Source organism: Triticum dicoccoides, chromosome 6B (genome assembly GCF_002162155.2).
Source record: "Triticum dicoccoides isolate Atlit2015 ecotype Zavitan chromosome 6B, WEW_v2.0, whole genome shotgun sequence".
Classification (NCBI taxonomy): domain Eukaryota; kingdom Viridiplantae; phylum Streptophyta; class Magnoliopsida; order Poales; family Poaceae; genus Triticum; species Triticum dicoccoides.
The window spans coordinates 228,186,307-228,203,156 of NC_041391.1; the positions used below are offsets into that span (position 1 = coordinate 228,186,307).

General features: G+C 46.9%; 2 protein-coding genes across 4 annotated transcripts; one reads left to right on the plus strand and one right to left on the minus strand.

Moving 5' to 3' along the window:
- The first annotated feature begins 5,306 nt into the window (after window positions 1–5,306).
- Window positions 5,307–7,374, plus strand: LOC119323141 (glycine cleavage system H protein 2, mitochondrial-like). Its single transcript, XM_037596722.1, has 4 exons — window positions 5,307–5,522; window positions 6,503–6,591; window positions 6,737–6,907; window positions 7,003–7,374. The coding sequence occupies exons 1-4, from the start codon at window positions 5,435–5,437 to the stop codon at window positions 7,129–7,131; spliced, it is 477 nt and encodes a 158-aa protein (XP_037452619.1). The 5' UTR covers window positions 5,307–5,434; the 3' UTR covers window positions 7,132–7,374.
- Window positions 7,375–7,748: 374 nt separating this feature from the next.
- Window positions 7,749–10,496, minus strand: LOC119322909 (style cell-cycle inhibitor 1-A-like). Of its 3 annotated transcripts, XR_005155949.1 has the most exons (5): window positions 10,344–10,490; window positions 10,101–10,251; window positions 9,172–9,236; window positions 8,031–8,366; window positions 7,749–7,991 (listed from the first exon to the last, which is right to left on the minus strand). XR_005155949.1 is itself a non-coding variant. In XM_037596447.1 (4 exons), exons 1-4 carry the CDS (start codon window positions 10,392–10,394, stop codon window positions 8,121–8,123), a joined length of 504 nt encoding a protein of 167 aa, XP_037452344.1. In that variant the 5' UTR covers window positions 10,395–10,496; the 3' UTR covers window positions 7,749–8,120. The 3 variants fall into 3 exon arrangements, 2 of the variants coding, with proteins under 2 accessions (XP_037452344.1, XP_037452342.1); XM_037596447.1 differs by having other exon boundaries at window positions 7,749–8,366; window positions 10,101–10,241; window positions 10,343–10,496; XM_037596445.1 differs by having other exon boundaries at window positions 7,749–8,366.
- Window positions 10,497–16,850: the final 6,354 nt, after the last annotated feature.

The window sequence follows — 16,850 nt, forward strand, 5'->3', positions numbered from 1 at the left end:
AATGGAATGGGTCAAGTCAATCACATCATTATCCTAATGATGTGATCCCGTTAATCAAATGACAACTCATGTCTATGGTTAGGAAACTTAACCATCTTTGATTAACGAGCTGGTCAAGTAGAGGCATACTAGTGACACTATGTTTGTCTATGTATTCACACATGTATTATGTTTCCGGTTAATACAATTCTAGCATGAATAATAAACATTTATCATGATATAAGGAAATAAATAATAACTTTATTATTGCCTCTAGGGCATATTTCCTTCACCTAGTTGATGTGAGACTATCTCCTCTTTTTTGTCTTCTCCACAACCACCATTCTATTCCACCTATAGTGCTATGTCCATGGCTCACGCTCATGTATTGCGTGAAAGTTGAAAAAGTTTGAGAATACTAGAGTATGAAACAATTGCTTGGCTGAAACCGGGGTTGTGCATGATTTGAATATTTTGTGTGATGAAGATGGAGCATAGCCAAACTATATGATTTTGTGTAGATGATATTTCTTTGGCCATGTTATTTTGAGAAGACATAATTGCTTTGTTAGTATGCTTGAAGTATTATTATTTTTATGTCAATATTAAACTTTTGTCTTGAATCTTCCAGATCTGAACATTCATGCCACAATAAAGAAAATTACATTGACAAATATGTTAGGTAGCATTCCACATCAAAAATTCTGTTTTTATCATTTACCTACTCGAGGACGAGCAGGAATTAAGCTCGGGGATGCTTGATACGTCTCCAACGTATCTATAATTTTTTATTGTTCCATGCTATTATATTATCCATCTAGGATGTTTTATATGCATTTATATGCTATTTTATATGATTTTTGGGACTAACCTATTAACCTAGAGCCCAGTGCCAGTTTCTGTTTTTTTCCTTGTTTTTGAGTTTTACAGAAAAGGAATACCAAACGGAGTCCAATTTATGTGCCAATTTTTGATCATTTTTTATGGACCAAAAGAAGCCCCCGAAGTAAAAGAGTTGGTCCAGAAGAGTCCCGAGCCATCCATGAGGGTGGAGGGTGCGCCCCCTATCTCGTGGATGACTCGGAGACCCCCCTGACGTGAGATCGACGCCAAAAAATCCTATAAATACATAAACCCCGAAAAGAAACCTAGATCGGGAGTTCCGCCGCTGCAAGCCTCTGTAGCCACCAAAAATCAATCGGGACCCTTTTCTGGCACCCTGCCGGAGGGGGGATCCATCACCGGTGGCCATCTTCATCATCCCGGCACTCTCCATGACGAGGAGGGAGTAGTTCACCCTCGGGGCTGAGGGTATGTACTAGTAGCTATGTGTTTGATCTCTCTCTCTCTCTCTCTCTCTCTCTCTCTCTCTCTCTCTCTCTCTCTCTCTCTCGTGTTCTTGATATGACACAATCCTGATGTACCACGAGCTTTGCTATTATAGTTGGATCTTATGATGTTTCTACCCCTCTACCTTCTTGTAATGGATTGAGTTTTCCCTTTGAAGTTATCTTATCAGATTGAGTCTTTAAGGATTTGAGAACACTTGATGTATGTCTTGCGTGGGATACCCGTGGTGACAATGGGGTATTCTATTGATCCACTTGATGTATGTTTTGGTGATCAACTTGCGGGTTCCGTGACCTTGTGAACTTATGCATAGGGGTTGGCACACGTTTTCGTCTTGACTCTCCGGTAGAAACTTTGGGGCACTCTTTGAAGTTCTTTGTGTTGGTTGAATAGATGAATCTGAGATTGTGTGATGCATATCGTATAATCATACCCGCCGATACTTGTGGTGACATTGGAGTATCTAGGTGACATTAGGGTTTTGGTTGATTCGTGTCTTAAGGTGTTATTTTACTATGAACTCTAGGGCTGTTTGTGACACTTATAGGAATAGCCCAATGGATTGATTGGAAAGAATAACTTTGAGGTGGTTTCATACCCTACAATAATCTCTTCGTTTGTTCTCCGCTATTAGTGACTTTGGAGTGACTCTTTGTTGCATGTTGAGGGATTATTATATGATCCAATTATGTTATTATTGTTGAGAGAACTTGCACTAGTGAAAGTATGAACCCTAGGTCTTGTTTCCTAGCATTGCAATAACGTTTTCGCTCACTTTTATTACTAGTTACCTTACTTTTTTTATATTTTCAGATTACAAAAACCTATATCTACCATTTATATTACACTTGTATCACCATCTCTTCGCCGAACTAGTGCACCTATACAATTTACCATTGTATTGGGTGTGTTGGGGACACAAGAGACTCTTTATTATTTGGTTGCAGGGTTGCTTGAGAGAGACCATCTTCATCCTACGTCTCCCACTAATTGATAAACCTTAAGTCATTCACTTGAGTGAAATTTGCTACTGTCCTACAAAACTCTACACTTGGAGGCCCAACAACGTCTACAAGAAGAAGGTTGTGTAGTAGACATCAGGGCGTCGCAGGCGCATGCGTTCAAGGAGGCGAACCTGCGCGTCATGAAGAGCAGGCCAAGGTCTTCATCGAGCTCGACTCTGCCACATCATTGCCGCCGCGATCTTGTCGATTTTGGTAGCATAGGCTCGGGCCCGCAGATTCCCCCCTAGTAGTACAATGTAGTACGATATAGATGAACTATGTATGATGATGAACTATATATGATCACTGTCGTTGCAAGTTTCTCCCGCGAATGTTTCTTTTTAATTTATAGTTTCATATACGAGGTCTGATTTGCAGCGCACGGATTCGCCCCGCAAATCACATCTACAGCGAACTGTAAACGTATTTTGCGGGTCGGCATTATACGGGGTCTGCTAGAGATGCTCTAAGCGCCCTAGGCGCGGCCTAAGCCGTAATATTGGTTTTACTGTCAAGGTGTATCTTTGGTTATTATATGTGTACTAATATAAATTAAGGGCATATAAATAAGTTAACTACAAACTCCCACCATTGGAATATGGCCGGTTTAGCATATAAGTGTAGCATGGCATGATTTCTCTCTTGGGTAGAAAATTTCTTGTTTGTCGTGACTAGACTTCCATTTATGCCCTAGGCAAGGCGTTTGTCCATCACCTAGCGTCTAAGCGTTGCCTAAGGACCTCCTTAGGCACTACCTTTTCCAACAGAGGTCTCTGCACCTACAAGATGTCACAAAGATATCCCGGATGCACACTTCCAAAGGAAAAAATAGAAAGAAAGGAAAAAACAAAGGTCCCGCCATAGTGATCGACTCCTTCCAGCAGCCGCATACGAACCACCACCAAATACAACACCAGGAAAACATAAAAAAAATCTCCAAAAGCAACACCACCAAGAAGGCGACGCTCTGCCTGGGCCCAGCGCGCGGCCCACAACAATGCATAAGCGTCGTCGTCGCCCGATACAAGATCTTAGGTTTTCACCCTGGAGAAGTCCGAACTCTCAAAACAATTCCTCCAGCAAGGTAATTGCCAGGCACAACCAATGAAGGCGAGACAGATTTTCATCCTGAAAGTCCTGGCTCGGCACACGAGGAGCACCATCAAAAAAGAATTCCTCTAGTGCTGCCGCCCCCACTTGACACTTCTGCTCCTGAGAGTTATCAAACACCTGGCTGACTCCATCGCCTCAATGGCCCCATCCGTCTAATTGATCCTCTGATCTCAGCCACCGTTGCCTTCTCCACATATGTCTGCACCATAGAAATTGAGAAGCCGACATGTCCCATGATGTCAACAGACAACAGAGCTTCGTGTTACGCCCTCATGGAACCTCGTAGGTTGAAAATGGACGTGCACAACCAAATTCTATCTGATCACGATATCTTGGGCAGGATCTCCGATGGTAGTTTCGGAACATTCGATGACCAGATCAATGGGGACCCATCATGCGGGATGTTGCCATGATGCAATTGGAGCACGAGGACCGCCACCTTTATTGTCACGGCAGCAGGTCCCCACGCCGCCTCGATCCAGCCAGCCGTCGCCCGATCGCAGGCATGGGCTGAGCTCCACCAAGCCACCTTGATCCAGGTCCAGATCCAGATCAGGGGGATTGGCAGCCCCTCCTGTCGCTGCAAGCCACCGGGCAACCAGGGCGCACCACCAGGCAGAGCACCCCATCACGCTCGGACAGGAGCAGCACCGGCGCTGACGCCTCGCAGCACCACGCCACCAGGAGCATCGCTGGACAGGAGCCGCGCGGCCGCTAGGAATGCAGGGGAACCGCGTCCAAGGGAGGCCCCGTCATCGCCGGCACTGACCGGGCTTCGTCCGGCAGAGATCCTCGACGGTGAGGGAGAGGGGAGGGTGGAGAGGGGCCAGTGGCCGGCGAGGCATGGGTTGGTAGCTAATCGAGGCAAGCTAGCATTTCAGTCCAAGATCAGAGATATATTATGTACTACTCCTATGTTATTATTCATTTGCTCCATTTATTTAATTAAGCTATACTGCCATCATTTTTTTTCCCGTGGTCCTAATATGTTTTCCCTCTACTGTTCAAACAGACCAAGCAACTGAAAGCACCTAGATTACTGTTCAAACATTGTTTTCTCTATTTTTCACAGAAACTAAACTATTTCATGTTTCCGAAAAGTTTGAATCCCTTGCTGCGAACACCTTGCGTCCTGATCAGAAGTGGAGAGCCCAAAGATCCCCTCACCAACTGCTGCTGCTGCTGCTGCCTGCAGCGCCGCTGTTTGTTCGTTTGTCCGCATCGGCCACCAACCACCGCTCATGGCAAGTCTGATCGGAGTCAGAGAGCATGTTGCGCCTTGGTGGTTGTTTACGCATAACGATGCCCCAACCAAATCCAGACCCATCGATCATCAACCACCCCAAAAGCAAGAACCCACACCCCAAGTCGAGTGGTGGTAAGAATCTTTCCGTGGGTTAGCTGGAAAAACCAGTCCTCCAGGCTCCAAAGTTGTTTGGTGACTACATTATCAGGGACCAATAATTAATTCTTAAGCACCACACTGGCGCTTGGTTGCTGTAGCGCGAGAGATCACAGTAGTGGTTAGGCACTCAGTTAGCAGGATATGTGATCTTGTGTTTTCACCCCTGCCCAAGTCGATATTTATGCAAATTTGTTGCAGTGCCTACTCAGCACTTTTGCTGTCTTGATCTTCTAAAAATTCTCCCGGAATGAATAATAGCTGAAAATTTTATTTCAGTTTGCCAGGAAATTGTGTGTTTTTAAAGAACCAGTATTTATTTTTGTTGAGAAATACCAGGAAATATTTTAGAAGAGGAAAAAAAGGGGAAGTATGAAAAGGCCCAGGAGGGCCCAAAAACCTACCACGAAACACTTCTACTACATTTTTGCCCGGCACCACCACCTACTTCTCGTCTCCGCCCCTGTATTTTTTCAGAAAAAGTTGGAAGAGAAACCACCACCAAACCCAGGAACTCGGTGCGCGAGAGAAACAGAGGAGGCGGCGCCGAGCGAGCGATCCCCTCCTCCTCCCCCGTCGCGTGATCATGGCCATGGCCGCCTCCAGATCGCTCTGGGCCTCCCGCGCCGCCTCCTACCTCAAGATCTCCGCCTTCCCCAGGGCCTTCTCCACCGGTACCTCCCCTCCCCCTCTCCCTCTCCGCGGCCACCTTTGCGCCCGTGCCTGCCTGTTTCACGCGTGCGTCTCGTGTGTCGCGCCGCGCGCGTCCCGGGATCACACTTCGCTGGTGCTAGAACGGCGCGATCTTGTCCTCTGCGTCCCGCTAATTTTGGGTGGTAGGATTTGTCGTTGGTCGATCCGTTTTACTAGTTTTTTACCGGTGATTTCGGCAGTGACTCTGTTCACGCGTCGGAGATATTTGCAGAACGGGGTGTAATGCCGCCGAGTTTGTTCTGGTTGTTTTGATCCTTTCCCGGTGGCAGGTTTTATCTTCACTGTAAAAAGGATCTTTCCTGCCGCTCTGCTTTTGCCTGATTAGGTTAGGTGGTAAAGTTCAACATTTCTGCCTTGGATTTTTTTAGTCCTGTATACCAATTTTAGTACGGTGATGGTTCTTGAGGTTCAGTGATAGCCGTAGGTCAGTAGGCCGATGTCATCGCAGAAGGCGCAACCTGGTTTTTATTTTGTTGATGTGATGTTATTTCTTTTGATGGCATGATGCGATGTTTGTTTGATGCATTTGAAAACTATGTAGTGTGAAAGTTGATGAAATACATGCAAAATGGTTTGGGACCCCATGATTTAGTCAAAAGTTTCTGCAATAGGCTCGCGAAAGCTGTTTGGAGAAAACCCAGCCGCATTGGGACCTACAATCTACAAGAGTTTGTTGATGCACAATCATATGCAATAGTGTGAAGCAGAGAAACTGATGGAATGATCCCAAGAAAAAGTTCTTTACATTAGCAGGCATCTGTGTTCTGTGCATATTTCAGGGTGGACAGTACTTGTAGTGGTTATGAGGGAACTACTGCATTAGTTGCAGTGGCTTTGGAACTCTTTATATGCACATTGTTAAACTGCATTTCTGATTAATGCCATTTCAATGTGTAGTACACGTTATGACACGCATCTTTCTGGTTTTGCCCTTTTCCAGTGCTGAAGGATCTGAAGTATGCTGAAACCCATGAATGGGTCAAGGTTGATGGTGATTCCGCAATCGTTGGGATTACAGACCATGCCCAGGTTCATATGTTTATACATTCAATCTCTCTGAACCAATTCATGTGTTAGATCTGTCATATGTTAGACCATTAAATGCTTCACTCGATGCATATGTATAAGCAGCCTTTCATCACATGCCATAATATAGCTGTTTTTTGGCTTTCAGGACCATTTGGGTGATGTTGTGTATGTGGAGCTGCCAGAAGTTGGCGCCTCTGTCTCCCAGGGAACCAACTTTGGTGCTGTTGAAAGTGTGAAGGCAACCAGCGACATCAACTCGCCGGTGTCTGGAGAGGTCATTGCAGTGAATGATGAACTACTAGAGAAACCAGCATTGGTACGTTTCAGCTTAGCCTTACTGGAGGAATCCATTGTCAAGGATTGAAGTGTTGTATGACCGGTATGCTGGCTGTTTTATTTTTTTCAACACAGGTCAATGGAGATCCATATGCGGGCGGCTGGATCATCAAGGTCAAGGTCAGCGATGCAGGTGAGCTCAACTCACTGATGGACCACAAGAAGTACTCGAAATTCTGCGAGGAAGAGGACAGCAAGCATTAAGCATGGTGGCTTCTGAAAGAGGGTCTGCGCTTCGACACTCATAGGTGTTTGTCATGTGCTGTTGGGCACTTTGTACCACCTGCTTTCTCAGCCCAGAAAGGATCAAAACATGGAATAAATGGCATTTGCCTACCCTACAAGGGCTTGCGAGATCCAAAATCTGTATATCACTCGAGTTCCTTTGTTTCGTTGCCATGGTTTCGTCTCTGATTTAAGCTCTGTTCTGATTAACTCGTATCAAAATTCTCTGTGCATTCTGATGATAGTAGATACTCCCTCCTTTTCATAGTGTAGTGTGCCCATGGTTTTCTAGATTTAACTTTGACCATAAATTTAACCAACATGGGCGATTGCGGCGGGAGCATCACAGATAACTTTGAATTCGTATTCGAAAGAAGTTTTCAACGGTATGATTTTTCAGTAAAATGATTTATGTGTGGACGCACTACATTATGGAATGGAGGGAGTAGTTTTCGCCCTGGTATCTGGCTGCAGTTTTTCTGGAGGAATTTGCAATAGGATCAGTATACTGCCTTAACAGACTGGACTGCTGCCAAAGTGGCGATACTGAAATACTGCAGACTAATTCATAACATTAGTAAACTCTTCAAAATCAGTTTACATGCTGCCAAAGTGGTGATTCCGAAATACGGCAGACTAATTCGTAACATTGAAAGTCTTCAGTTTACAGCAAGATTATCCAAGTTATACAGAAGACCCATCAAAAAAGGCAGAAGAACATGGACATGTAGTGGTGGGGCTAATCACCGAATAACAGCAACAAGTTTGCTAGAATCTTTTCACTGAACGTTGGCAATAGGACTAACATCAATGCTAAACACAGCGATACCAAACTATTGTTCATCCAGGTTTAGATCAGAAACCTAAAAGATGGAATAAGTGGCACAAGCATTTGGTATAGCAGTTTCGTCAAGAAACCGCACAATGCAAGGCACCCCAACTGCAGACCACAAGGAAGACGAGCCTTCTCATGCCTTCTTGATGTTCCAGTTGTGCGCTGATCGGGGCCCAGTGGTGATGCCCTCGTAGTATTGCGATGGCAGCTTCCCCTTGTTCCATTGTTTCACGAACTTGAGGAAGATATCACGGGCAGACTCTGAAGAAAGGTCGGAGAAATATTTGCCCTTCTCTTCCTTCAACCAGGTTGCGAACTCGTTGTTCTTAGCAAAGTAGTCGTCCTTGGATATTTCTTTGATGTCCTGTTTTAGCAATGGCTGAAAATGAGAGGCATCAGAACATGAGAAAGGCAGGAGAAGAACAAGCAAGTTCAATCACTAACTAGTCATTCCAAATACATATGGTGCCGCACTTCTTTCTTAACAACCTACTACTACTTTTGCTGAATTACATAATACATAGATGAGATGCAACTAACATTATACTCTAGGTACACAAATTATGGTCCTCAAGATCACTTCAGGGGTGTATATACTACAATCCTTTCATTACAGGTGTAAAAATTGCAGGGGATAAGGCAATAACTGTCCAAAAAAATAAAATAGAGCACCTAAATTACCATCACTATTTTAGTTCAATGACATCAATATATCTTACTTTGCTATTCAGCCTTTAGATGTGAAATATAGTCTGCCAAGTTTCTATGGAACTCCATTGTCCAGCACAATACAACAGACTTGCATATCAGTTATCACACTGAAGAAATTTGCAATATCTTAGCCTGAAATATTTACCTCGAAAGGGGCAGGTTCAGTTTTAAGAGTGCTTCAAAGACCCCTTAAAAACATGGTCTGGACAGTTTTGCCAGGTTGGTTGCATGGATTCAAAGGTAATTAGCTTACTTAAGCCTACAAGATGTGCTTCCGAATGGTTTTGCCAAGACATATTTGTTCAACCCTACTTCATGTGGTTCTATTTAGGGCCATTGTCCGTCCTATATTATCAGACCTTTGCAACAACAACAAAAAGTGCTACCGAAGAGCTAAAAGGTCCAGAACTCTTATATTGATCATAGACAAACTACTGTGGTTGATACTCTAAACAACCGTCAAGAGAACTCACAACGTCCTTGTCTTTTCGTTTGCTCTTATCCTTCTCCTTGGAACGCCTCTCCTTCGAATCCCTCTCTGTCAAGACAAACAAATACACAGTCACGTACACATCATCATCAAATGAACCTAGCACTATAGTTAAATGATCACAATCAAACAAATGAATCTATAACTTGCTATTGAAATTGGTGGAGAATAATATGGATACAAACGCAATTCACGATATTTTTGGTTTGGTAGGTGGGGCGGTTATCATGCGGTGATTGATCACACTAAACCTCATGCTGTTCGGTTTGGTTTTAAGACTGTTTGGAATTTACGGCCTAAAGATTTTTTTTGTGAAAAGTGGTCGGGATTGGTTTTTTCTTTTTTGTATCTTGCCCAAGTAGATGATCAGATACACAGCTAAGATTTTATTCCTCCTATGGAGAGCATGGCATCTCAGGAATGATATTATTTTCGATGATGGCAAGCCAAAATTATGTTGCTTACTGGGACTGCCTTGGCGCTCTTCTTCCTATAATAATCCAAAAGGTAAATCTCCTATCCACCACCATTGCTTGCCTGATCAGAGGGCCAATAATCAATCACTTGTGACTTGTGAGGTCAGGACATCAACCTCACCTTCTTTTGTTCAGGCATAAATAAGCGTCGATGCTAGTTTTGATTTGGTTGGTGCTTCTGCTAGCGTCGATGAGAATTTTCGGAGCGCTGAAGAGGCCGAGTTGATGGATTGTGTTCATGGTTTAAAGGAGGGCCTGATCCTCTGTTCTCATAGGTGAAGCTTGTGAAGATTGAACGGTCACTCAATGGTATTGCCCATTCTCTAGCTCAATTTAAGATATCACACAATGGCACAAGGAACCAAGCTAAGGATGATTTCACTCAATTAGAGAGACAGGAAAAATGCAGGCCCTAGGAGCAAAACAAGAACCCTACCTTTGTCTTTGCCCCTGTCGCCGTGCTTCTTCTTCCTCCTCCGCTTCTCCTCCTCCTCGTCGCTGCCCCTGCCGTCTCGGCCGCTCCTCCTGCTCTCCTTCTTGTCCCGCCTCTTCTTCCGCTCCCGCTCCTCTTCCTCCCCTGGGCCAGCGAATCGACAGGCAGAGCAAGGAGAGGAATCAGCACGGCGCGGAAACAGAGGGGTCGACTGGAGCGAGAAGCAATTGGATAGTTTCAGGTACCTGAGGAGGGGGAAGAGCGGCGCTTCCTCGACTTGCCCTCGCCGCCGCCCATCGTGGTCGCCGCCGGCGTCTCCTCGGCACAGAACAGAACACACACCGCCTTTCGCCCTCTACTGTCTCGCAACTTTTTTTTTTGAGACAATACTGTCTCGCAACTTGGGGGTCGAGGAGAGAAGCCTCGTGTTGGGCCCAGAGAAATATTAGGCCTATGTATTCAAGCCCGCTCGTTACATTGCTTTTCGGCCCAGTAGATACTGTCCATTAAGTTCAACTCAATCTCCCCTAAAAAAAAAGTTTAACTAGTTCAACTCACAATCCATTTCCTCAAACTTCCCTAAAGAAATCCATTTCCTCAAAAACAAAATCAACTCAATTCTCCTCCACATTTTTTAAAAATTCTGGTGAACTGTTTCCGCCGTAGCTTCCATACTACTCCCTCCGTTCCGAATTACTTGTCGCACGTATGGATGTATCTAGATGTATTTTAGTTTTAGATACATCCATTTCAGCGACGAGTAATTTGGAACGGAGGGAGTAGATTGTATGTACTTAATATATATTTTTTGTATAAAGTTGGTCAAATTGAAAGAAGTTTGACTTGGGACAAATATAGAATTTCAAATATTTTTGAAACGGGGGAAGTACCTAACAGTCTGCTTTCGTCTATCTTGATTTCATTTCCCACTATACACATCCATTTTTCCTACAACACTATACACATCCAATCGTACTGAACAAGAAGAGAGACCCTGTCTGCAAACCCAAGATATCTGGGGGTTTGGGTGTGCACAATCTGGAGAAGTTTGCGGCCGCCCTTCGACTATGTTGCCTCTGATTCGACTGGGCTGACCCTCCCAAGACTTGGGTGGGAATGGAAATGCCATGTTCTGACAGCGACAAAGATCTTTTTGCGGCGGCCACATCGGTGTAAATTCTGGGAATCTTCATGGCTGAATGGCCTTCGGCCCAAAGACATTGCGCCCAAATTTTTTGAAATCTCCAGAAAGAAGGTGTGTGTGGTTAGCAGGACCCTTGACAACAACTTCTGGATCAGTCAAATAACACTTCGCAGGGACTCACTTTGACCCATATCCAGGAATTTGCTACTCTTTGGGAGATGATTGTGTTAGGATGATCTCCATCATGTGGGCCCAACGGCCCAACGGCCCCTTAGGTCCGTGCCCTGATCGGGGGCGCTCAACCCACTATGGTTGACGGGCCCCTGTCACCTGCACTATATAAAAAGGTGGGGGCCGCGGCTCGCAACACGAGGTTCGTCGCGACGCCGTACACCCCACCTACATCCCCTACCGATCTAGGGTTAGTGCAGTGCTGATGGGAAGCACCGCCATCACTACTCGCTGCCATCACCGGCCACCATCACCATGTCCGGCACCGGGACTTCCTCGAGCCACAAGAAGGTACGTCTACCAGATTGATCTAGCCTACCCGATCCCATGGATATAACAATGGTATTAGCCAGATTGGGTTAGATTTTTTAGGTTGAAAAGAAATCACAGAAAGTTTTCCCCTCGCCAAAGAACCCTAAATAGGGCAAAGAAACCTCCATCGGCAAAGAGCTCGCCGCTGAAAGGATCGATGTAGTTGACTAGAGGGGGGGTGAATAGGCAACTAACAATTTTTAGCTTTTCTTTACCAAATTAAACTTTGCATCAAAGTAGGTTGTCTAAATATGCAACTAGGTGAACAACCTATATGATGCAACAACAATAAGTGCACAAGCAAGCAAGGGATACAACACAAATAGCTTGCACAAGTAAAGGCGCGAGATAACCAAGAGTGGAGCCGATGGAGACGAGGATGTGTTACCGAAGTTCCTTCCTTTTAAAGGGAAGTACGTCTCCGTTAGAGCGGTGTGGAGGCACAATGCTCCCCAAGAAGCCACTAGGGCCACCGTATTCTCCTCACGCCCTCACACAATGCGAGATGCCGTGATTCTACTATTGGTGCCCTTGAAGGCGGCGACCGAACCTTTACAAACAAGGTTGGGGCTATCTCCACAACTTAATTGGAGGCTCCCAACGACACCACGAAGCTTCACCACAATGGACTATGGCTCCGAGGTGACCTCAACCGTCTAGGGTGCTCAAACACCCAAGAGTAATAAGATCCGCTAGGGATTTGTGGGGGAATCAAATTTCTCTTGGTGAAAGTGTAGATCGGGGCCTTCTCAACCTATCCCGAGCAAATCAACAAGTTTGATTGGCTAGGGAGAGAGATCGGGCAAAAATGGAGCTTGGAGCAACAATGGAGCTTTTGGGGGAAGAGGTAGGTCAACTTTGGGGAAGAAGACCCCTTTATATAGTGGGGGGAACAATCCAACCGTTACCCCCCAAGCAGCCACGCATAGAGCGGTACTACCGCTTGGGCGGGCGCTACTACCGCTGAGCCAGCGGTACTACCGTTCCCTCCCAGCGGTACTGCCGCGCACGCGAGGATAGCAAGGACCTGGGCCCAGAGCGGTACTACCGCGGAGGTAAGGGCGGTACTACCGCCACTACTGCTGCAACTAGTACTGCACAACCCGACACAAAAAACAGAGGCCTCGAGTCGAGGCGGTAGTAGCCCGGAGCCTCAGCGGTACTACGGCCGAAGACAGCAAGCGGTACTACCTCTTGAGGAGCGGTACTACCGCTTGATGTGCTTCAGCGGTACTACCACTGAGGACCGGGGTACTACCGCGGGGACCAGTCAGAGCAAGCTAGGAGAGGAAAGGGAACTCCATTGAAGCGAAAAGGAACAGCGGGTGCGATAAAGATGTGTACGTGTTGATTCCACCCTAGCCTTACCAAAGCGGATCCCCTCTTGATAGTACGGAGACTCCTACGAAACTAGTCCACCAACATAGAAACGAAAGAGCTACACCGTCTTGAATAAAACACCGAGGGGAGGGAATCTTCTCGTGCCAAAGGATGAATCTCTGAAAAACTTAACGCACATGATTAGTCCGCAAAAGCATTGTCATCAATCACCAAAACACCTTGGGGATAAATATGCCCTTACAATCTCCCCCTTTTTGGTGGATTGATGACAATACGGGATTTGCACAATGGGAAAAAGACATATGACATGCGCAATCCCCACAACACTAAAATGTAGATGGGCTCCCCTAGATGTGTGCTATCTAGATAAGTGCTTTGGACTGCACGGCACACATACTAGGATCAACGCCCCCCCCCCTACATTTTAGAGACCAACAACCTAAGCAGGAAATATGAGAGCAAAGTATAACAGGATACGCAAGCAACTCATAAGATACCGAAGGACTAGATAGACATAGATAATGATAATCTAAAGATAAGGTAGCATATGTCTCACACCATATGTTTGGAACTTAGGTCTCACTGACACAAAACCAAACAAAGCAAATGGCGAGAAAACACACCACAAAGAAGACACACTCGCGAAACAGACAAAGACAACGGCACAAATCCCTAAACTCTCTCCCCCTTTGGCATCGAGACACCAAAAAGAGAGGGAGTGTTGCTACGGCTCCAGGTGATAGCAAGGGTCGCGAACATCAGATGCCAGCGGGATCATCTTCACCGTCCTCGTCAGTCGGGAACTGCTCGGCATCAGAATCTGTCCACGGGCAGTGCTGCTGAATCCACTCCTCCTCCTCAGTAAGCTGGTCATCAGAACCACTGGTAACGGTGGCACCCAACTGACGCATGAGCTCCTTGTGACGTCCCTGGCCTTCTTCTCAGCCACATGAGTCATGTACTGACCATGAGACTCCATGCAGAACAATTTCCTCATCTTGAGCTTGAGCTTCTTTGCCCAAGAGGGCTCATAGTCATCATCATCCTCAGCCTCAGCCTCCTCCTCGGTCTCCATGGCAGCAGCAGACGATGTACCCCCAGATTTAGGGACCTGAGTGCCCCAGTTGTCCTTCCTCAGACGCTTGATCTCATGAGACACCAACTCTCCAATTTCTAGCATAACCTTGGGATAGACATGATCCCAGGCCTTCTCAATAAGCAGCATGATAAACGGACCATAAATCGGGCACTTGCGCTCAGAGATAGCAGATAAGAGCTCAGACCACATAACATGAGAGATGTCTAGGGACTTGCCAGTGTTTTCTTCCTTCTCACGCTGGCAGAAGAGAAGCATGTCCACGAGATAAGAATGAACCATATCCAGATTCCCGATGCGAGGGAAAAGAGTCTCACGGAAGACACGGTGAAGAATGTCCAGAAAGGCAGGCAGCTCATAAGTTTCCTTCTTAGTCTCAGGGTTGATCTTCAGCGTGCAGTAGGGCCAGAGAGCTTGCTTGTGAGTGGAGGTTGTGTTGCGGTGAGGGCGAAAGCCGACAGGAGACGCAAGCCCATGATCTTCCACCCCAAGTAACTCCATGAATGCCTTCCACTTGACAGAAAGCAACTTGCCATTGGTCATCCAAGTCAGAGTCCTGTCCTCGTCAGTCCCTAGATGGACAGTGGCATAGAATTGAGCCACAATATTTGCATCATAGTCCTTGTTGAATTGCATGATTCTGAGAATGTTCAGCTGACTGCACATCTGTAGAGCTTCACCAAAGTACTCAGGATCCTTCTCCATATAGTCCGTGTCGATGGAGCGCACATCAACATAGAGATTCTTCTTGGCCTTGAGCACATCAAAGAATATGGCAAACTGAAACCTGTTCCAGAACAGACGGTTGACCAAAGTGGGTTCTTGGTCTGCCTCATAAGGGTTGCGGCGACGTCTTGCCCAGAACTCCTTGGCATTCATTTGAGGCACGGTTTTGCCCGTTGGCTTTGGCTTGACAGCAGACTTCTTCTTGAGTTGAGGTGGAGGTGGAGCACTTGAGGAACCTCCTGCTGACTCAGATGTGCGGTAACGCTTTGACGTGGCACGACCGGGGTTGACACGGCGAGCTTGATGCTCAAGATGTTCATCACCTGGAACCAAACACAAGAACACGCAAAACAACCAGAAAGAACGAGCATAAGCCACCAAACTCAACAAAAAGGATCACTGAATGGAAAGAGCATGATGGAATTTGGTAGGCAGCGGTAGTACCGCGACCTGGAGGCGGCAGTACCGCTCCAAGCGGTAGTACCGCTCAAGTGAGAGCGGTAGTACCGCTCGAGGCAGGGAAACAACGGTTTCCTACTGCCACGGTCAGAACCGGCACTACCGTCCTACCAAATTCAAAAATAATCCTACAAATCACTGATCCAAACCGTCTAGTTGCCTTCTCCATCCTACTCAAGCCTAGATTTAGCCAAAAATCTAGAGATGCAACCACTATTGCCCCTAAGACGCTAGATTTGAAATCTAGACAAGAAGAGAGAGGGAACGAGGGCAATACCGGCATCCATGGCAAGAGGACGAGGTGGGGATCGACTCCACCGAAAGGAATGGAGAGGGACGCCCCGGAGAAGGAGATCCGCCGGAGCCCTCCCGCGGCGAACAGTTGCTGGAGAGACGAAGAGGAGAGAGGGGGCGAAGCGAATGGGTATGGGGGAGAAGAAACCTCCCCCTGCCCCGATATAACCCCCTGGCCCTGATGGAGTCGTGTACCTAGGGTAGGGTCATAGACCTGATCTAAGTACCCTACCCAAGGACACCCTTAGAAGAGATCACCTTCCAGTCGACCTATGAGGAGTCTACTCGACTAACTTGGAGGACTCGACCGTGAAGACTCACTCGACCACCAGAAGGTCAAGAAGCACTCTGCACTGCAACGGTCTGTAATTAAGTAGACTTTATGATAGTTAAGACACTTTATGTGGGGCGTTACCAGTAACGCCCCGGACTTAATGTACTTTAAACCCTTCATTACGTGGGCTGGCAGGGGTCCTGGCGCACTCTATATAAGCCACCCCCCTCCACAGGCAGAAGGGTTCGCACCCCTGTAACGCATATACACATAATCCACTCGACCGCCTCTGGGCTCCGAGACGTAGGGCTTTTACTTCCTCCGAGAAGGGCCTGAACTCGTACATCTCTTGTGTTTACAACCTCTCCATAGCTAGGACCTTGCCTCTCCATACCTACCCCCACTCTACTGTCAGACTTAGAACCACGACAGTTGGCGCCCACCGTGGGGCAGGTGTTTTAGCGATTTTCTGGAGAAGTTGCAATTCTTCCGAGTACTTTCATCATGGTGGCTAGCGGAGTTTTGGTCGAGGGTCGCGAGATCCGTCTCGGCGCTATCACCTTCATCGCCGACGACTCCGCTTGGCTCCAGGAGGCTCCACTCGACGTTGATGCGCTCCCCGTCCGTGGTGCAACGCATTTTCGCGCATGTGTCCGCGGCGTTCTGCTGCGATAACCGTCGACCCCGTATCGGTCGACTCCCCTAACGGCCACCCTCCTGGTCTCCCGCCAGCGCAAGCGCTCTGGTCGGTCGAGGCTTCAGCGGTGGGTGAGGCACGCGGTGGCTTGCCAGACGGCCACCGCCCAAGTTGCGGCAATCGAGCCCGACGAATCTCTCTACGGCTTGTTCGATCTGTCGACTGGCTCCGTAGAGACT